The sequence below is a fragment of the Carcharodon carcharias genome, chromosome 6 (assembly GCF_017639515.1).
Source record: "Carcharodon carcharias isolate sCarCar2 chromosome 6, sCarCar2.pri, whole genome shotgun sequence".
Classification (NCBI taxonomy): domain Eukaryota; kingdom Metazoa; phylum Chordata; class Chondrichthyes; order Lamniformes; family Lamnidae; genus Carcharodon; species Carcharodon carcharias.
In genome coordinates, this window is record NC_054472.1 from 59,499,113 (window position 1) to 59,521,152 (window position 22,040).

Sequence of the window (22,040 nt, forward strand, 5' to 3'; positions counted from 1 at the left end):
AAAACATTGAAACATACAAGATTCTGAAAAGGCTCGACTGGGTAGAGACTGATAGGTTGTTTCCCCCTACTGGGAAATCCAGAACACTGGGGCACAACCTCAGGATAAGGGGTCAATCCTTTACGGCTGAGATGAGGAGAAATTTCTTAAAAGGGTTGTGAATCTTTGAAATTCTATACCCCAGGGGGTTGTGGATGCTGTGTTGTTGAATATATTTAAAGCCGAGATAGACAGGTTTTCATTGTCTCAGGAAATCAAGGAATATGTGGGGCAGGCAAGAAAGTGGCATTGAGGCTGAAAGGATGGAGCAGGCTCGAGGGGCTGAATAGTCAACTCCTGTTCCAATTTTTTGTGTTCTCATTGTTGTAAACACACCATCAGCGTTTTGGAACAAAATGCTTTACATGGTTACGAAATTATGAAGATTCTTCCGACTCAAAAATTATGACTTTTTCTGCAATATATTTTTCCAGATAATTTTAAACTAAATTTAAAAAACACTTGCTAACATTAGATAGTATACAGTCATGTTTACCAAGAGTTATGCAAAAATTACACAGCTATGCACTTTGGTCCATGTTCTTACAAAATCTCTGGTTATACTTCTACATGGGAGTTTCTACTTTGACACACGATGCAGCCGTTCTCCTCTTCTTTCTTGATCTCCTTCGTTTTTTCTCTTTATTTGGTTCTTGTGGTGGTCGTACCTTCTTTTTTAGACAACTGAGAGGATTTGGGCCCCCTTTTCTTTTGCGTTTTTTACACCTAGGTTCAGATTCCTTCACCAAGCCCCGCTCTTCTTTCAAGTGCTGGATAGTTTGTTGCTGATGTAAAGGGACAAACTGATTACCATACAAAGACTGTTGTTGTGCAATTGATTTGGGCGAAGCTTTCTCCAGGACCATAGTATTTTGTATAATGTACATCAGAGGGACTCCTGACAATTTCTTAATTTTCACTGTTAACTCTTGATCCTGTTGAAACAATTGAGAGACATTTAATAGACATATTAACATACAAACAAGGAGCAGGAGTAGGACATTCAGCCCCTTGAGCCTGCTCTGCCATTTAATAAAATCATGGCTGATCTGATAGTAACCTGAAATCTGCATCCCACCTACTGCCGATAACGTACCAGCTCCTTGCTTACCAAGAATCTATACACCTCTGCCTTAAAAATATTCAAAGACTCTGCTTCCACCACCTTTTCAGGAAGGGAGTTCCAAAGACTCACGACCCTCTGAGTGAAAACATTTTGCCTCATCTCTATGTTAAATGGGTGACCCCCTAATTCTAGATTCTTCCACGAGAGGAAACATCCTCTCCACATCCACCCTGTCGAGGCCCCTCAGGATCTTATATGTTTCAATCAAATTGCCTCTTACTCTTCTAAACTCCAGTGGATACAAGTCTAGTCTGTCCAAACTTTCCCCATAAGACAACCCACCCATTCCAGGTATTAGTCCGGTAAACTTTGCTGAACTGCTTCCAAAGCATTTACATCCTTCCTTAAATAAGGTGACTGATACTGTACACAATATACCAATTGTGATTTCACTTGTGCTCTGTATAACTGAAGCACAACCTCCTTACTTTTGTATTCAATTTCCCTCGCAATAAATAGCACTACAATAAATAAGCTATTCATGGCTAAAAATTGTTAGCCAGTTGGTCTTTGTAAATCATTAAATAGGACAGCCTACATTAAATCTCCCATGTCACGTCTTTATAAACCTGGATCCCTCTTTCGAAGTTAAATGTATGCTATGTTTAACGTATATAGTTCTGATTTCTTTACTGCTGGTTGTGATCTCTCAGTAGAAAAATAAATTGATTTTATTTTTAAAATTTCCATATATTTGCTGCTGGAGCATTTTCACAGGAAGAAATAAGTAACCATTCAAACCGTTAACACAGACAGAACAAAGTCTTAACTAGTAATAATTGCAGCAAAATATATCAGTGGAGAATAAACTTCAAGATGGACTGGTTTGGCAAAACAGCTTATTTCCATCCTGTAATTTATATGCAATTTGATGATGTACTTAAATAAATGTGCATACAGGAAAACCGCTCCCAAATCCCTCCCAACACCACAAGGAGATGCTCAAGAGTATCTGGGGTGTTATGATTACAATGGGAAATCTTGGACCTTATAAATGTCACTCTCAATGATCAATTTCCTTAACCACAAATTTAAAGATAAAGAAAGAAACCAAACAAACAACAAAGAAGGAAATGGGAAGAATGAGTGAAATTAGGTGCAGGAAGCAAAATAAAGGGAAAGGAAAAAAGAGGATAGAACAGGGTATTTTCTAAATGGGGGAAAAGCTAGAAACAGTGGTCACCCTAAGAGATTTAAGAGTTCAGGCACAGATGATCAAAGCCTCATGAACATGTACAGAAAGTAATCAAAAGGCTATTAGATTGCTGGTCTTTATATCTATAGGATTAGAATACAGCAGAAGTCATGCTTCAGCTATATAAAGCCCTGGTTAGACCACACCTGGAATACTGTAAACAGTTTTGGGCACCACATCTTAGAAAGGATATACTGGTCTGAGAGGGAAGGTTGCATATATTTACCAGAATGATACCTGGACTCAAAGGGTTAAATTACAAGGAGAAATTACACAGACTAAAGTTGTATTTCCTGGAATTCAGAAGGTTAAGGGATGATTTGGTTTAAGTTTTCAAGATATGAAGGGGAGCAGATAGGGTAGATTGGAAGAAACCATTTCCGCTACTTGGGAACTAGTGCATGCAGTCATAAAATGAGAGCCAGAGCTTTCAAGACTGAAATTAGAAAACACCTTTTTTACTCAAAGGGAGAAGTTTGAAACTCTCTTCCGCAAACGTCAATTGATGATAGCTCAATGCTCGTTTTAAACTTAGCTTGAAAGATGTTTGTTAACCAAAGGTACCAACGGAAATGGGGCAAAGGCTGGTAAATGGATTTGGGTCATAGATCAGCCATGATCACATCAAATGGTAGAAGAAGTTTGTGAGGCTAAATGGCTTAGTTCTGTTCCTTTGCTAATCGTACACTGTATCTTTCCAAGCTATGTGGCTGTACAGCATCCTGAAAATCCCCATGTAGGCTGTGCAAAAAAAATTACCGTGTGGCTCTGCAAAAAAATTTAAAGGGGCCATGCATTTAAATACATCACTCATGCATTCCATCGAAAAATTAAACGGAGCGTTGCCCAAAATAAAGGTCTTTAGAATTACAAGGGGTTTGATAGGGTAGACATAGAAAAGGTACTCCACTTTCTGTAGGGGTGGGGGAAGAATAGAGTCCAAAACTAGGTGTCATAAATATAGGATAGTCTAGTAAATCCAAAAAAGAATTTGAGTTGTTAGAATGTGGAACTCACCACCACAAGTTCAGGTGAGTAACATAGATGCCTTTAAGGAGAAGCTTGATAAGCATGAGGGAGAAAGGAATACAAGGATATTCTGATAGAATTAGATGAAGTAAGGTGGGAAGTGAAAGACTTGTTCCTGTGTTGTATATTCTATGTAATTTTATTTTCTAAAATAACTACTTAATTTGTCAAATAGCTTTGAATCCTGAAAACTACTGCCTTCTTGTTGGCAAGGCTGGCATAAAAATGCTCCCTAGACAGATTTTAAAAGTTTAAAAAAACTCTTAAGGACAATTCACTACTAGCTGGAGTGAGATTCTAAAGCTTCGTATATTCTATCTTGGGCTTCCATGCTTAAATTTCATGTTAGGATCATAAATTACATCATCAACAGGGGCCTTACAAGACTTGCCAGCCCATACTGGCAGCAGCAAGATTCATCCCCATTTACAATGCAAATCGAGCATTTACCGGACATGCAGAAGAACAAGGTGAGATGGCAGTTTTTCCATTTTGGCGAGGCTAACAGCACGGAATAGGAACTCGTAAGGTAGCTTTTGCTCGTCAGAAAGTGTTTTTTAGTTCCAACTAATATTGCCAAGCGCCGTGAATTTCCCATTTTTTTCAGCAATTTCTCAGCCTACGGTTAATGATGGTACAAAATGCATACCCACCCCTTACTCAACATGCTTTTTGTAAAAAGAAATTACCTGTGTGGCCACAAAGTAATGATGAGCATTATTGTTTTCAACCATCGACAACAAGCACGTTGAGGCACCTACAGGGTTTTTCAGATGTGAACAATTTCTAACTTGAAATCGTTGAGCAATCAATTTTGCACCGTACAATTCTTTTCCAAGTGACTGTAGCTCTTTCAGGACGCAGCTAGAAAATTAAGAAACACAAGATTTGACGTTTTTATTTCCATTCACTGCAGCTCCAGCTATGACACTTCCTCAGAGCTCTGGAGAAGTCAAAGGTCATATTCAGAGCTCTGAAGAAGAGTCATAAGGACTGTAAACATTAACTCTGTCTTTCTCTCCACAGATGCTGTCAGAACTGCTGAGTTTTTCCAGCACTTTTTGTTTTTGTTTCTAATATCTGCCGTATTAACTATCTGGCAGTTTGATGCATACACTTACGATGTTGTACACAGCTGGACTTCTCCCATGAGATACTTGGGCATCTGCTCCTTGATCTGGATTTTATTTTTGAGCGCGGCCTGACAGAACGTCCCGTCCAGAAGGATTTGGAAAGGTTCGCGGAAGCCGTAGTTATATTTGTAAAAGGCGAGAAGTTTCTTTGCGGTTTTTTGCCGCTTAATTTTCATTTCTGGATCAAACAAAGGGAGGGTTGAGAATGTGGAGTCATGAAGAATAAGGACAACCCGGCCAGGAAGCTTCACACGCTCCTCTCTTCAACCTTGACCCGAGCGCCGCGCTCGCTGCTTCCCCCGACACCCAGCACCGCAGCCACAGTTTGGCTGCTTCAAGTCACAACACGTTACATGCTTAGGCCTGAAATATGTCGTTCTCGGTGTTGATTTAGATATCTGGAGTCAATAAAACCAGTCAAGATCATTGCAAATCACCTCGGTCTATGACTTTGTTAAAATAAAATAAAAAAGGGGGTGAGAATCGGCAGCCTCGGATCGAGCCCCTGACGATACTTTTAGTTTAAAAAAAATGATCTTAAAATCAGCCCGCCTGCTCCAATTGTTTGTGCCACTCCAATTTCCCCTGTGTCCGGGGTTTTTATTTTGCTGTTTACAGTATCTGAACGATGATTGATTCCCCGCCGCCGAGTTTCCGGCGGACACATTTCCCCTGCGCTCCCGGGTTCTGGTTCTTTCTGCGGGAAAATGGCGTCTAGGAGAGATGGAAGTGCCGGGGCGGCTGGGGCCGCGGCGTCGGCAGCGGCTGCTGCTGCTGCGCTCGGTTCTCCTGTCAAACAGGTTCAGATCGATGGGCTGGTAAGTAAAGATCCGGTCCCGGGAGAGCCTGAATTAGAGCCGAAAGCTCAATTTGATGCAGGCGGCCAGAGGTCCGCATGCCCAAGCTGGCAATAAAGAAAGAACATTTTAATTTTTTCTTCTTTTGAATGTCTTGATTGCTCAGGTACAGGTCCGGCAGACTGGCTCCTTCACAAAAGAGATGATTATTTGAGTCCCGGCAGGTTCTAGCCGCAATAGCATTTTTCTATAGTCTGATGTCCAAACACGTGCAGAAACTTTAGCTGATTATTTTTTTCCCTTTTTCTTAAATCAGAAAGGCAGAGACCAGTTGGTAATTTTCACTGGCTGAGATCAACTAACTCTGCTTAGATTAGTGATGTTTGGTTTGCAACATGTTTATTAAGTGAACCATTAAATATATTTTAACCTGGATTTTTAAATGTTTAATGGGCAATGTATCCACAGTGATCAATACTAGAACCAGCTAAGTAAGGAGTTCAACATATGCTTTTTCAAATGTGTGAATTTCTTGAAGAAAGATGAGCAAAAGCAAATGAAGCGCTTTGGTAGCCATAACCTCGATTTTAAGTAATGTATATTTAAAGTTCCTTACTGTTGAATGGGCCTATTTGCATTTGAATTTGTATATTTAAACTGGTTTGAAATTCATTTGCAACTTGGTATGGCACTTAAGTACAGCATGTGTTGTTTATTTTGGATGTTGTTCATGCCTGGTGTTGTTCGCCCCTTATCAAATGCAAATACCTATCAAATTGGGTAAATGGACAGTTATATTAGCCATGTTGCAGCTACCTTTTCTGAATGCTGAATATTCAGCCCTACCAACCTCGTTGCTTCCATACTGTAAGAATGTCTGTTTAATGTTGAGTCTTGAATAATTGACAGCTTTGTCCACCACTAATCTTTTCACATCTGCATATTTTTTCCTCTTCTAATGTGTTATATCAGCTCACAACTTAACCCATATGCTCATTTTCCTCTGTTTGTTACATTTCTGATATGATGTGGCAGATGATGTGTGCTAGGTGGATCAAATCCACGAGGGAAAATTGATCATGCGGTCACAACGGTTTTGCAATTGTATTTTATTTTGAGATGCGTGTCCTGAATTCAGTAGTAATAAGTCCACCAAAACTTTAGAGATCTTTTAGAAAACTTAATTAAACATTTATTAACAAAGGAAAAGATTTCAAACACATACATAGGTCTACAAATCACTACTATAATAACTCCTAAAACCCCTAATTAATCTAGCTTCCAGTTACACCCCTGTCAAAACAACAGTAAAAGTAAATAGATTTTAACAGATTCAGGCAAGTCACCACAGTACCCTGGACAGTAGAATTCAAAGTGGCTTTCCCCAGCTTTGGTTTCTATAGACAGCATATATGCACAAATACTGGAGGCTTTTCACACTTCTGGTAGACCTTGTAATACCTTCTCTAACACACAACCTCAATCTCTTTTATACATGTTTCTTCCTTTTAATACAAGTTTAATTGTTCCCATATGTCTTTGGAGCTTTACTTTTCTCATAATATAAATCATTGCATAGTACTAATGTTATCAGTAATCTTTGGGGGAAAATAAACATACTGCTTGGCCTAGCTTCTCTGGCTTGGTGTAACATCCTACTATCTCTTTGAAATTCAAACTACCTTGATTTATCTAAAAATGCAATTCTCCTCGCCTCACATTTTAAGACTTCAGCCATGTTTACGTACTTAGCATTTCAAACCAAGCTTCTTTTGATGAGTCAAAGCCTCCAGACCAGCTGCCTCCAATTCAATTAAACCTCACTCTCACACACACAAACTATCCAAACCCCACTTTTAACCTATTTTTACAATAAATCACAATATTGTGAAAATTATTATACCTCCATGACATTTCCAACTTTGCAACTGTCAACACGACTCCATCCACATTGAAACAAAGCTTCTTGTTACATACTATGTCACAGCTTTCAGTGTCACGCTGTACCCATAAGATCAGGAGAAGACCATTCGCCCCTTCAAGCCTGCTCTTTCATTCAATAAGATCATCTTGTGTGTCAATTTCCACATTTCCATCTAACCCTGATCACCTTTGATTCCCTTGCCTAACAAGAATCTATCTACCTCTGCCTTAAAAATATTCAATGACCCTGCCTCCACCGCATGAGGCAGAGAATTCCAAAGTCTCACAACCCCCCGAAAGAAAAAAGATTCTTCTCATCTCTGTTCTAAAAGGGCAACCCCTAATTTTAAAACAGTGCCCTCCAGTTCTGGGCTCATCCACAAGAGGAAACACCCTTTCTAAGTCTACCTTGTCAAGGTAGTTCAGGATTTTGTATACTTCAGTCAAATCACCCCTCTCTTCGAAACTCCAGTGGAAACAAGCCCACTCTGCCCTCCCTTTCCTCATATGACAACCCACTCATTCCAGATATCAACCTAATAAACCTCCTTTGAACCACCTCCAATGCATTTGCATGCTTTCTTAAATACGGAGACCAAAAATGCACACAGTATTCAAGGTGCAGTCTCATCTATGCCTGATAACTGAAGCATAACATCCTTACTTGTACGGTCAGTCACACTCGTAATAAAGGATAACATTCCATTGGCCTTCTTAATTACTTGCTGTACCTGCATACTAACTTTTTGTGACTCGTACTAGAACACCTAGGTCCCTCTGCGCCTCAGAATTATGCTGTCGTTCTCCATTTAAGTAATACTGTGCTTCCTGCCAAACTGAACAACTTCACATCTTCCTACATTAAACTCCATTTGCCAGATCTTTGCCCACTCACTCAACCTCACTCAACTTATCTATATCTATCTGCAAACTCTTCATGTCCTCTTCACAACATACTTTCCTATCTATCTTTGTGTCATCTGCAAATTTAACTACCATGTCTTCACTCCCCTCATCTAAGTCATTGATGTTAACCGTAAAAAATTGAGGCCGCAGTACAAATCCCTGTGAGACTCCACTCACTCCTGCTAATCAGAAAAATACCCATTTATGCATACTCTCTGCTTTCTGCCAGCCAGTCAATCTTCTACCCATGCTAATATGTTACCCCCTACACTAGGCACTTTTATTTTCTGTAATAATCTTTGATGTGGCACCTTGTCAAATGCCCACTGGAAATCCACATAGAGTAGATCTACAGGCTCCCCTTTCTCCATTGCACATGTTACTCCTTCAAAAAACTCTAATAAATTGGTTAAACGTGATTTACCTTTCACAAAACCATGCTGACTCTTCCTGATTGCCTTGAGCTCTTATAAGTGCCCAGCTATAACCTCTTTGATGATCAATTCTAATGAAGTTAGAATGACAGACGTCAAGCTAACTGGCCTAGAGTTTGCTGTATTCTGCCTCCCTCCCTTCCTGAGTAGAGGGGTTATATTTACCACTTTCCAATCTGATGGAACCTTTCTAGAATTCACTGAAACCCACTTTCTGATACTTAAGCATAAATACAACCTTCTTCCAGCACATGAATGTACACAAACAAGATATAAACATTTACAAATATGCATTGTACCCACGTAAGTATGCATGTTTCAGCAGCATGGTTAACAACGTTGACAAATAAGTAGTGAATCTAAAAATACCTTTATCCATATAAAAATTATATATAATATACTCCATATTGCATCTAAATTAATTATTGATTCATGGAGCTAATTATGTCTGCAGAGTGTGTTCCATCAAACTTCAAGTACTATAAAAGCAAAATACTGTGGATGCTGCAAACCTGAAATAAATTCAGAAAATGCTGGAAATATTCTACAGGTCACACAGCATCTTTGGAGAGAGAAACAAAGTTGACGTTTTATCTTTTAATCAGAACTGGATAAAGTTAGAGATATAACAGGTTTAAAGGAAGTACAGAGGCTGGGATGGGGGTTAGGGAGGAAAGAACAAAATAGAAAGAGTAGCTTGTCAGTACAGAACATCAGTACTGTGATAAGAGAGACATGTTGCTGAAGCTTTTCATTTGCACTCATCAGCACAAATGTAAGAATGCCAATTTCAAACGATCACAACAGTTTATACTACAGGAAAAGAAGGGGCTGATTGGTTTGCAAGTCAACTCTGATTGGCTAAGGCGTTGCTACTGACCTCATCTCTGGAGACCATCTCTGCGCGGCCTTCAACCTCAGCCCCTCAACCTTGCACAGCCCTCTTCTACCTCTTTACCTAGATCAACAAGCAAGACTGCTCTGATAGACCCATTATTTCAGCTTGCTCTTGCTTTATGGAACTGATTTCTTCCTATCTCCCCTTTCTGGTCTCTTCCCACCAACACTCACAACTCTTTGGATGCTGTCCACAACTTTTCATCATGGATGTTCAATCCCTCTAACCCTGCCAGTGTGGCCTAAGGGCCTTCAGCTTCTTCCATGGATGGAGGCCCAACCAGCCCCTAACCATTATCACCCTCCTCTTTGACCAACTCCTTTGACTCCACACAATCCTGCCAAATATAAGGTGTGGCTAAAGCACCCCATATGGGTCTGAGCTATGCCTGCTTTTTTGGGATCTGCAGTTAAAGGCACAGTAAATGTTCTTGGCTTGCTGAGAGGTATTCAGTTACATTACAACAACAACTTGCATTTAAAGTAGTAAGACATCCCAAGGCTCTCCACAGGAGTGATTATCAAACAAGTATTAACACTGAGTCACATAAGAGATATTAGGACAGGTGACCAAAGTCTTGGTCGAAGAGAATCACAGAGCTGAAGGCATGGCTGTCGACGGAGTAGCAAAGAAAATCTGTAATGTGCAAGGGGCCAGAATTAGATAATTACAGAGCTCTTGGCGGGTTGGAGGTGGTGACAGAGATAGGAAGGGGCTTTGAAAATAGGGAGGGATTTCAAAATAATGTTGTGATCTGAAATAATGTTAGGAACCAATGTACATCAGCAAGTGCAAGGGTGCGAGTTAAGAGATTTTACTGGTAACAGAATTTTGGATAAGCTCAAGTTTAAGGAGGTTGAAAGGTGGATTGTCAGCCAGCAGAACATTGGAATAGTTGAGTGTAGAGGTAATTAAGGCATGGATGATGGTTTCAGTTTCAGAAGAAGTGATGACCAGGCAGAGAAGGGTGAAATTAAAGGCAGAACTAGGCAGTGTTGGTAATGAAGTGGATTATGGGGATAGGAACTGAGCTTAGAGTCAGATAAGACACCAAAGTTGCAAACAATCTGGACCGGCAACGTGAGAAATCAAGCTGTTGAGGGGTTGAGGGTGGTTGTGGTGAGGAAGAGCTTGGTATCACCGTGTGCATGTGGAATCTGACAGTGAAGTTGCTTAGGGGCAACATGTAGATGAGGAATAGGAGGGAAATGTTTGTGCATGTGTTTCTTAGTTAATATTCCATCCATTTTGAATATGCTACCGTCATCTCTTGGAATATATGTAGATTTTGACAAAAGAAAAATACTGCAGATGTTGGAAATCTAAAGGAAAATAAGAATACCAGATAGAATACCAGCTGGTCAGGTAGCACCTGCAGAGAGAGAAATAATTGTTAATATTTTAGATCAATGACTATTCATTGGAAGAAGTTAGCGATTTAAAAGTTTATATGCCAGTCCAGAGCCAGGGAAAAGAAGACTGGAGAAGAAAGAACAAAAGGGAAGGTCTTTGATCGTTGGAAGACAGGGGCGGTTATATGGCAAAAGGAGTTATGGTGCAAGCAAAAAAGGGTGGTAATGGGACAGTTAAAGAAATAAAAGATGGGTTGAGCGGAGGTTTAAATGGTAACACTATCAACACCAATTACCTGAAAATTTGGAAGTGGTTGCGATATGATTTTGGACTCGGCGTTGAGGTTGGAAGGTTCTAAAGGCCAGCAGGCTATAAAATGCCTAATCAGAAGATGAAAGCTGTTTCTCAAATTGCATCATATATATTTTGTGGAAGTCTTTGGAGGGACAAAAACAGAATTGATGGACTGTAATTTTGGAACTCCAGGGCACTGTAATGGGGCTGTCGGGGGAGCTACCCCAAAGTTGTGTTGGGGAACTCCCTCCCTTGTGGCGCCCCCCCCCGCCCCACCCAACCCTCCAGTAACTTCCCAGATAGGGTTTGCATAGCAATTGCCTGGAAGTGCAAACGTCCGATGGGTAATTGCCCTGCAGTGGGAACCATCCACAAATGTGATTTAAATCACAAACTTTCGATGGTTCTGACTGTCATACATCAGTAGTTACCCACAAAAAGTTAGCAAATTAAAACTACTACTAGTTTCTGGGTAACTATTGTACTGATTCCCTCACTCCCAAATAGAACCCGCCCCCCCCATCCCCCCCAAAGCCTGATCCGGCCCTCTTCACCCACGCACCACCACCCCCCTCCCGACTGCCCAACCCCCCCCACCCCCGACTGCACGACTCTCTCTCTTTCCCCTCCACCCTCCCCCACCGCCCTCCCACAGCTGCCTGACTCCCTCCTCCGGCCAAGTGCTCGACAACCCACCATGCCAAGTGCCCCCTCCACCCCATTCTGAGTGCCACAATCGGATGGCCACTCTGCAGCAGTTCAGGCCCAATGTTTCAGCCCAATGACCTTACACCAGAACTAGAAAATGTCAGAGAAGAACAGATTTTAAACAAGTGAAAATGGGGGGAAAATGTGGCAGAGAAAGGAAAAACAGGAAGGGGACTGTGATGGCAAAAAGGGAAAAGGCTCCCATGCTGGGGAATATGGCTTAGAAATATGGCTAGATCCCAGAAAGGTGGGAGGAAGGCAACTTTATTTCTTTTCCTCCCCATACCAAACCCATTTCCTTTTATTCTTTTATCATTTACTCACTCCTGTTCTCTACAGTGTCACTGATCTTATCTGTTCTTCTTCCCCCCTGCAACTTTTCTCTTGGCTCTGTGCATAAAATCTGTTCATCTCAAATGTACTCTAGTTATAGTGAATATTGACCTGAAACTTGTTTCTCTCTTCGCAAGTGCTGCCTGATCTGTGGAATGTCTTCAGCATTTTCTGTTTTTGTTTCAGATTTCCAGCATCTGAAATATTTTACTTTTTAAAATAAAATTATATTTTGTGCCTTAATTCCAAATATTTAACACACCTTTTAAAGGATTACAAACTGGAATCTCTGACAGTGATCTGTGATGGTAGTATATTGTAGGTCTGTTCTCTATTGTAAGTTTTTGAAAAGTAATTTCAAAAAGGAACCTTTCAGTTTGAGTGACAAGATTAGCTGAATATTAATGACAGCCTGTGGCATTGCCTGCAATTAGTCTGCAGCTAAACTATTGCAAGGTGAAGGGAGAGAGAGATGTAAGGATATGTGGGATAAGGGATGCTTTTTTTTCAAACTATATAGGATTTATATATGGGTATTTCTCTGGCCAATTTAGGTAATGTCTTTGCTTAATGTCTTTGCTTAAGTTTTCTTAAGTATTTGGTGCATCAATCTAATGTCCACAATTTGATGACAATTGACAGTGAAGTGCCTGGCCTCACATTGAAATTTCAAACTTGCTTTACATAGATCATTGCACATTACCACATGTGCCTTCCTAATTTACTGTTACATTAGTTTTAATTTTAAAATATGTTATTGTGCAACACCATCTGCTTTCTTTCTTTCATGGGCAGGATGCATCCAGTTTATCCTACTGTGAGCTTGTCTTTGGATAAAGCCCATGTTTTTTTTGATTCCAGAAACTAGTTGAGTGAAAGTTCAACAGTATTCGGTATGTAGTTCATAGTACTGTGGAGGTACCAATAACACCTTTAGTATTCAGATTCAGAAATAACTAATGTAATTTAAAGCTACCATCATGAGATGCTGAACCTTCATGCAAGGTGATTAAAATAATTTGAGCCTAAATTTTCTCACTTGCAGTCTCCTGACACGAGTAGTGGTGGCTAGATCAGTAGTTTTTGACAGTGTTGCTTAATAGAGAGTAAAGAAACCCAGTCTCCTATTTGCAAATTGCCCTTTATGTTATCTACCGTATTCTTAAATTATTTTGGATTTTCCATTCCTTAAATTTCCCACTTTAGATATACCCTGTTAGCACCATTTGCTACCACAGTATTTCTAGATTTTCTTTCTGAGGTAGAAACATTGTATGGGCAGGCCTGTTGTACTAAGAACAGCAGGTGGACTGTGGAAAGCTTTGAAATACTGTGATGTACCATCTGTTAATGATAGTGTTTTGGACTGAATAATAACCTAATGCTGTGCTGTTGGTGCTGAACAGTGTTTACCACTGATGAAGTTTAAAGCTTTTGCACTATGATGGAAGTGTAGTGAAAGATACCACCTGTTATAGTTGTATTTTAATTATCGATATTGTACAGCTCAGGGCTTGAATCTTATTGTATGACAGACTAGACTGGAGTCTAGAAAGCAGTGATGGTATGCTGCAGGAACCTGATGTGAAAATTAAATTAATGCCTATTGGGATTATAAAGAATATAAAGCTTCTTTTAGGATACAAATTAATTTAAAATCGAGGGTTAAACTGGCAAGGGTAACGTATTTAAATTATGTACATAAAATCAGTGCTATTCTTCCTGAAAATTGTGAAGTCCCTGAAGCTGAAACATAGTAATCCTATTCAAAATATTTAAGAAAAATGCACAAAATTGAAATCTTCAAGAACATCTCTTTGAAATTTATAAGATTTAGAATAGATTTGTGGTGGCCCTTTCAGAATAAAGTACATTACAATTTTCAAGTGTGAGATTTTGAAGTTCTAGAAATTACTAGGGAGTGATTAGAAATCTAAACTGGATTCTTATATTCTAAGGAAGAACTTAACTGTTTTGAACAATTAGCTCAGTTGAACAAAGTTTGTGTGTGGGATAGCCAAAAGGAAAATTGCTGGAGTGTTTTGGATGAATTTTAGGTAAGAAGTAGATGTTTACTTCTAAAACAAAAACAGAATTACCTGGAAAAACTCAGCAGGTCTGGCAGCATCGGCGGAGAAGAAAAGAGTTGACGTTTCGAGTCCTCATGACCTTTCCACAGAACTGAGTGAATATGGATGAAAGTCAGTTAGTAGAATGGGTGTCCACTTAGTGGATCTTTTAATTACTTAATATGTTACCTGCTGATGAATTCTGAACAATTCAAATACAAACGACTAAGATTTGGTTGGCCAAATCACTCTACCCCAACAGCAATGCTAAACAATCCTTTACAATAACCTTTGTGCATTCTTTTCCAAGATGAGCATAATGTTTTGTTGACGGGGACCTCACTATTCTATCAAAATCCACCTTAGGTTATAATGTCCAATGGTATGTTGAGTTCTTTTGCAAACCATAGAGTTAAAGCCTGCCTTGACATTATCCACCTCCCTTAAACTTCCTTTAGTAAGATTTCATCATTCTTGGTGCTCCAGATATTTTCACGTCATCATTACATACACAATAGCAGCTTTTTTTCTTGGTCACACATTCCAGGACCATCAAAGATAGTTAAATAATTAGAGCCTCTCAAATCAGTGGCTGCTTGAAAGTTGTTCCTTGGTGCATTTAAAAAAAAGGTGTTAATCTTATACTAGAAAGTACAGAAAAATACATACCACTATACTCAAATAGTAGTTGATCTCATATAAAAGTCGACCCTGTCATTTGGCCAAAAATCCTTAATTTTTTTATAGACCTCATGTAAAAGTCAAACCCTGACTTTCCAAGAACACTCAGCTCCGACTCTGAACACTGAGTGGGACAGTGAGCTGAGTACCATAGCAGAGATCAAGATTTGAAGCAGAAGTTTTTTGATATTCCTGCATAGGTGCTAGGTTCCAGAATGCAACTTTCCCACTGAGATAACGGGGAACTTTAGTAAAAGCTTACTTTCACATAGAAATAATGGAGGTAAGATTGGAACAAACTGCAGAGTCACCAGCCCATGTGGTGTCTGCACGGAATCACTAGCTAGCTATGTGAGCGACGGGTGTTGGTAGTTGAAAGTAGGCTGCTTGAAAACAAATTAAACAAGACTGAAAACCCAGAGCGGTTCTCTGCTGACTGAGCTGCGAGCATCCGCAGTTGAAAGTAAGACCCTTGAAACCATTGCCTGTGTATAAGTCGGATTGACTTTTTGCTTAAATAATGGGTCTCAAAAATTTGAATTTTACACCAGTGTATACATGGTATAGCTGCTTGTAGAGTTAAGTTCTTTGCATTTCAAAAGAAGACAAACCCAGTCGTCATCATTCACTGCCAGCTTCATACAGTCTTCAAGTAAACTCAAAATCTTAAACACTGTGTGCAGAACTTACTTCAGCTGACTTAATGGTGCTTCAGATATATTCCAGCCTTGTTTAGGAAGGCTTTGTTTTAAAACCTGGTGCCTTCTGGCCTTTTTCCCTTCTAAGCCCTGGTTAGGTGTTGTCTTGGGGTTTAGATTTTCACCAGCATCTGTTCATAGTGCTTTGGACATTTTAATGCTGACAAACGGTCTTTTGTGGGGTTTGGGCTAAATGGAAACTCAAGTTCAGTACTTGAGTTTTTGAGGAGGTTGTATTTCACAGGCTGCTGTGGAGGTATTTGTTCTGCCCCAAGGCTTATACTATGCAAATTGTTGTTGCGCTGCCTGTAAAGTTCTTAACTGCTTAATTGCTGCTTCCACAACCCAAGGGTTTAATAGTTCAGGTTCTGGCACATGAATAATTCTTAACCCTGGGCTACATTGGGTGACAAACTTTTTAAGCCCCCGTGAGGTGCCTGAGTTCTCCTTCTGCTCTTTGCCTTTAGTGGGTTCTGAAGCTGAATTGCTGAGTTCAGTTATGTTTGAATTTAGAAGCTGACCACTTGATTCTTCAGTAGGCAATTCCACACTGACTTTCAATTTTATTTATCATGTGCATTTCATAAGTGCTGTTCATCCCAGGGTGTATTAGCATCCCTTTTTATCCTTTACCTTTCGGATGAGTTTTCCCCCAATCTGTCCCTTGCCCTCGGGGGCACCACTTCCTGCAGGTAGCTGTCCAGCTTCCACTGCACTTCCCTGCAGCACTTCAATTAGGTGAGGCATCTTCCTCACTCTTTGCTTACCTGTTTGGGAACTTACTTTGTCCCTATTTAAATCTTGGAAAAAGATCCCTGCTGACCATACCTCTGTTACATTTCCTTCAACATCTGCTGCTTCTATCCCAGTGCCTTTGCTTTCCTCTGCCTTGGTCCGGGCCTCTCTGAATTCCAAGGGCCTGGTCTGGGCCTCCTTAAACCTCAGTGGTCCTTTTGCCTCCTGTAACCTTTTGGAGGTCTCCTTAGCCCTCTGCAGCTGAACAGAATTTTGCTTGTCCCCCTGGACAAGTTCTGGACACAGTAGCTGAAGTCCCGATAAGTCATTGCCCAGCAATAGGTCAACCCTCTGCATTGGTAAGTTCGGAACAATCCTGATTGTCATTACCCTGGCGATCACCTTACTCTGTAGGTAAATTTTAACTAAAGGAACATTCAAACTTTTGCCCTTTTACAAATACTGTGGTATTTGTTCTGCTTTCGGATGGCATCTCTGCAACCTTTACTGCAGGTAGTGTTTGAAGGCAACCAGTATTCCTGAGGATGGTTATCTCTTCTTGGTGCCTGGAATATGAAATGAGTCATTCTCCCTTTGTGTGAATGTTCTGGTCGCTACCTGGGCCTCCCCTATTGCAATTGATCATAGGTTCACCGCCCTCATGGCTGCATGCACTGTCTTGACTGCAGCATCCCTCCTCAGTTGGTCTTTTGGAAGGCCAACAATTTTCCCTTTTGTACATGTTTTCCACACTGAAAAAATACTGAGCATGTCCCTGCTGGTTTACCATCCAGGTTCCTTCTTTTAAAAGTTGGAGACTAATCTGTTTTTTCTTCCCTGCTCTCCTTTTCTCTTGAGCCCATTTCTGTTGCATTTACATGCACCCTATCTCTCTCTCTATCTTGCAGGAGTTACCAGATTCAAGTTTATTTTGAGTTAGAGGTTTGTGTTAATTCATAGTCATTTGCTATGATGGTTCCTTCTCTGGCTTTTGAAACTCTTTGTTCTTCTACATGATTTCCAAGGCTTTATGGGAGACAGTTTTTGAACGCCTCCAACAGGATTATTTCTCTTAATTCCTCATAAGTGTGATCAATTTTGAGTGCTGGATGTCAGTTGTTGAGTTCTCTCAGATTCAAAAAATGTTTGGCTGGGCTTTTTGTAGGAGTTCCTAAATCTCTGGTGGTATGCTTCTGACACCAACTCATAAGCACATAGGATAGCATTTTTTGTTTGCTCATAGTTTGAAGATCTCTCAGCAGACAACATGGAATAAACCTCGTGGGCTTTTGCTGTTAACTGGCCCTGCATCAGAAGAGTCAAAATTTCTTAAGTTTCTCGAGTTTCTCAAAGACTATGAAGAATGCTTCTGTGTCACCTTAATCAAATTTCTGTACTAACTGGGAATACTTTAAGAAATCAAAACTTGTCCCTGAACTAGGGTCACTTGAATTCTCCACCATGTAAAAACAATTTTTTCCCAAGTCAATTGAATCTGTCTCGGTTCACTGTACTTTTGTGCTTGCAATTCCTTCTTAAACTTTTCCCCCTGAGGCTCTCTGTCTCTCCTGGAATTCTCCCTCCCCCTCTTTTCCCTGGAATTCTCTTTCTTTCTCCCCTGGAACTCTCTTTCTCTCTTTTTTTCCCTTGGAATTCTCTTTCCTCCCTTTTCTTTCTCTCCTGCTTTTCCCATTCTTCCTTTTCCTTTCTCTGTTTTCTTGTTCTTCCTTTCTTGTCTGAAATTCTAACACTAGGCTCTGCCCTTCCAGGCGAGTTTTTTGCTAAGGTCTTCTGGTCTGTTTCAGGTTCTATATCTTCTGCCTGCTCCAGTTCCGGGATGAGGGAAAAATGTTCAGCCAGCATTTTTTGTACTTTGACTTTTCATCCTTTTCCTCACACATTGTTCCACATGGTCAAAAACTACTTTAAGCTGTTCAGTTGTTAAGGTTGTTACATTATGCCAAGTTAAAATCATTCGTAGAATAGGAGGGTTTACATTAAAATCAGCTATTTTACTTTCTATTATTAATATACACAAAGCCTGCTGCTGAAGTTCCTTTCTCTCTGAACCAGTTTCAGCTGTTGATCTTATTCCTTTTGCTTCCAATTTATTCCTTTAATGTCACATTTAGTTTTTTAACTTCATGTGCTCCAGATCCTGGATGCAGCTCCCAATTTTGTTACGGACATGATGGAGAGAGAACTGAAAACCCTGTTCCTTTCTCTTACTGTCCATGATCTATCTTTTTTTTGAAAAGGAGGAGGTATGGGTTTCTTAACCCATGAGTGTGTGAACAATTTGAATAATCAGTAGCAAGCATTTTGTGGGTTTAACTAAAGAGGGTTATTTGTTTGCATGCTGCAGACCAGCTGTCTCCAATTCAATTAAATCTCTCTCTCTCACACGCATGTGCACACAGACACACACACACAGAACACCTCCCCCTCCCGCTCCCTCTCTCTTGTTAGTCTTGTTACCAGGAGGCTGGTTTTCTGTATCAGTGGACTTGAAACGGAACAGACTTGGAGACCTTATGATGTTGCAGTCTCCAGGTCTTAAGGCATAGATACTGCTAACCTTGCTGTTTTTGCTGTTATTGTGCCTTGCAAAAGGCACTTAAAGACTAATGGGGAGACCAACATGGCCACCTTATCGTGTGGTTTTTCAGTCCCCTTTTCCAAATATGCTGTTGTGCTTCAGTGGATTAGTCACCACCTGGGCACTTGGCTTCAGTCATTCACCCTGGGGCTTTGAGACAGTTGCCATCTTGGTTTCTGAGTGACCCATTCAAGTCAGGAACTATCTTTTGGATGGCTTCAGGAAATGAGTAGTGACACTTCTTAGTTTGGAATTTGTCCTTTAGTCCTTTCAAGACAGTGTGGTAGCTTGAATCTACAGACCAAGTCAGGTGGCCATCTTTTGCAGCATTTTAATATCCATTTTTAAAAGAAAAGTCAGTTCCAGAAATTTCCAATCCATACTGATTACAGTTCATGTTGTAAAAATTGTAAATATGATATCCCTTTACTGGGTATGCCACGTTGAACATCTTGTCTCCGATTTCTAAACCAACTTCCATTGTTTTAGCATGTTGTCAGCTACTTATGTTTAGGGTAGTTCAAAATGGTTATTCAATTTCTTATCAAACCATCAAGACAGAAAGTTTTACTAAGGTTCTAACTTTGCATGCCAGCAAGCACTTCTTAATTAGGCACAGTTTAATCAGAAGACTTAACATAGCTTTGAAACATGCAGCCTGTTGTGTTAGCCCTATTTTAAGACCGTGGGCTCTCGGCCGGATTTATCATGGCCTCAAAGGTCTGTTGTTTCCCTTTGCTGTCTAGTGGTCTTGTTTTATTTGTGGAAGAGCAGCCTGAAGTTTTTAGCAGGTTTTGTTTTACTTCACATAGCCTTTTGGTCTTGCATAAAATGCTGGTAAAAATTGTCAATTTTAAATTTGGTCAAATTATATCAATACTGAATTCTTACATCCCCTTCTCATTTTGTTCTCCTCCTTTGCCTCGTAATTTGATTTACCTGTGTCAATTGCTACTGAATTTGGAACAGACTTTTGCTGCAGGCCCATGCTTGCTGGGCACTGAATTGAGCTCAAACTCATTTCATAAAGGACTCTACAGCACTCATACTGAGGACATCAGTTTGAGTGAATTTGAATCCAGACCCTGAGGCTGAAAGGCCAATATTTAATCCTTTCCCCATTCTGATTCCTATTTTTAACTATGTCCAGTATTCTAATGTTTTCAATAATATTTCAAACACTACAAGCTATTAAGAAAAAAATAAAACCACGGATTTTTTTTGCTCGTTTATTTATTTATAACTGTTCTATAGAAGTACGAATTAACAATGTTTACGTACAGAATGCTGTCTTAAATGCTAATGGCAGCAAATACTATAACACTTTTTTGTGATAACTTTATTATGCTATATCTCTTGACAATATCTGCTGTATAATTTCAAGGTCTACTTAATGAGTAAAGACCACAGAGTTCAAGTTCTGATGATTTCAGAACCTCTCTCACTATCATCCACTAAAACAAATCAAATAGTGAATGGAAATTGCTTCTGCCAACCCAAATTTTTAACCCCCTACTTTTTGCTTTTGATTACTTTAGAATTAAAATAATGTAAAGAATTGCAAATTAAATTTCGGTGCCATCCCTTCGGTGTCTGTTTGATGGGTCTTATGCATCCAGAGGAGAAATACTCCAGTTGAATTGTAGATTTGAAGAATCAGCTAATTCTAGGATAACCTTTTCCTTTATTACACTGTGTAGACGTTTACTTCACTGGTGTTAATATATTTTAAATAACAAATGATGGTGACTCTAGCCATTTGATTTCATAGTACTGGGGAGCTTCAACTCAGCCACGTTGAGAGCTGAATCTACAACAGGTCCTTTTTTTGGCTCAGCTTCTCAGTGAAATGAATGGCTGGTGATTGAAGTTTTGAACTAGTGTAGCAGATGTAGTGATAGGGTACTTGAACCAGGCAGAACTGCAGTACTCCAGAGCAGTATTGATGATTGACTACCCAATTTGGCTAACCAGTAGTACCATAGTACCAAAGGCTGGGATTCTTCCTATCCAACTGTAGATAATCAAGGCACTTCACAGAAACATTATAAACAAAGCACAACACCAAGCCATGTAAGGAGAAATTAAGAGAGAAAGCTTGGTCAAAGAAGGAAGCAAGACAGAGAGGTGTAGGAAGAGTATTCCAGAGCTTAGGGCCTAGGCAACTAAAAGCATGTCCACCAACAGTGAAGCAATTAAAATCGGGGATGCACAAGAGGCCAGAATGAGAGGAGCGCAGATATCTCGGAGGATTGTGGGACTAGTGGAGATTACAGAGGGAGGAGCAAGGTTAACGAGAGTTTTGAAAACGAGGACGAGAATTTTAAAATGAAAATGTTGCTTGCCCAGGAGCCATTGCAGTTCAACGAGCACAAGAGTGATGGAGGATTGGGATTTAGAGCATGTTAAGACATGGGTAGCAGAGTTTCAAATGACCTCCAGTTTATGGAGTTAGAATGTGGGAGACCAGCTAGGAATGTGTTGGAGTATTCGATTTTAGTGATAACAGAGGCATGGATGAGGATTTCTGCAATGGATGAGATGAAACAGGCATAGTTAAGTGATGTTCTGGAGGTGCAACTAGGTATTCTTAGTGATGGCATGAATATGAGATTGGGAAGCTCATCTAGGATCAGATGTGACACTAAGGTTGCAAACAGTCTGGCTTAATCTCAGACTTTTGCCAGAGAGAGGGATGAAGTTGGTAACTAGGGAACAGAGTTTGGAGTGGCAACCAAAAGCAATGGCTTCAGTCTTCCCAATATTTAATTGGAGGAAATTTCTACTCATTCAGTACTGGATGACGGATAAGCAGTCTGATAATTAAGGAACAATGGAGCAGTTGACAGAGTTGGTGGTGTGGTAGTGCTTAGTGTCATTAATGCACGTGTGAAAACTAATGCTATGCTTTTGGATGATGATGTCGTGGGACAGCATGCCGGTGAGACTTGAGGGGTCAAGAATAGATCCTTGGGGGACAAAAGAGATAACACTGTGGGAGCAGGAAGAGAAGCCAATGCAAGTGATTCTCGGACTATGATTAGATAGGTAAGAATGGGACCAGGTGGGCGCAGTCCCACACATCTGGAG

General features: G+C 40.1%; 2 protein-coding genes across 2 annotated transcripts in view; one reads left to right on the forward strand and one right to left on the reverse strand.

The window, feature by feature from the left end:
- Positions 1–442: 442 nt before the first annotated feature.
- utp23 (UTP23 small subunit processome component) lies at positions 443–4,845 on the reverse strand. The gene is made up of 3 exons (XM_041189489.1): positions 4,511–4,845; positions 4,079–4,253; positions 443–974 (listed from the first exon to the last, which is right to left on the reverse strand). Exons 1-3 carry the CDS (start codon positions 4,696–4,698, stop codon positions 606–608), a joined length of 732 nt encoding a protein of 243 aa, XP_041045423.1. The 5' UTR covers positions 4,699–4,845; the 3' UTR covers positions 443–605.
- Positions 4,846–5,198: 353 nt separating this feature from the next.
- The window catches only part of eif3hb (eukaryotic translation initiation factor 3, subunit H, b), a 163,904-nt gene continuing 147,062 nt past the window's right edge, over positions 5,199–22,040 (forward strand). Inside the window, exon 1 of the mRNA XM_041189488.1 lies at positions 5,199–5,340. Coding sequence (XP_041045422.1) covers positions 5,230–5,340 — 111 coding nt within the window. The 5' untranslated portion in view covers positions 5,199–5,229. The remainder of the gene's footprint in view (positions 5,341–22,040) is intronic.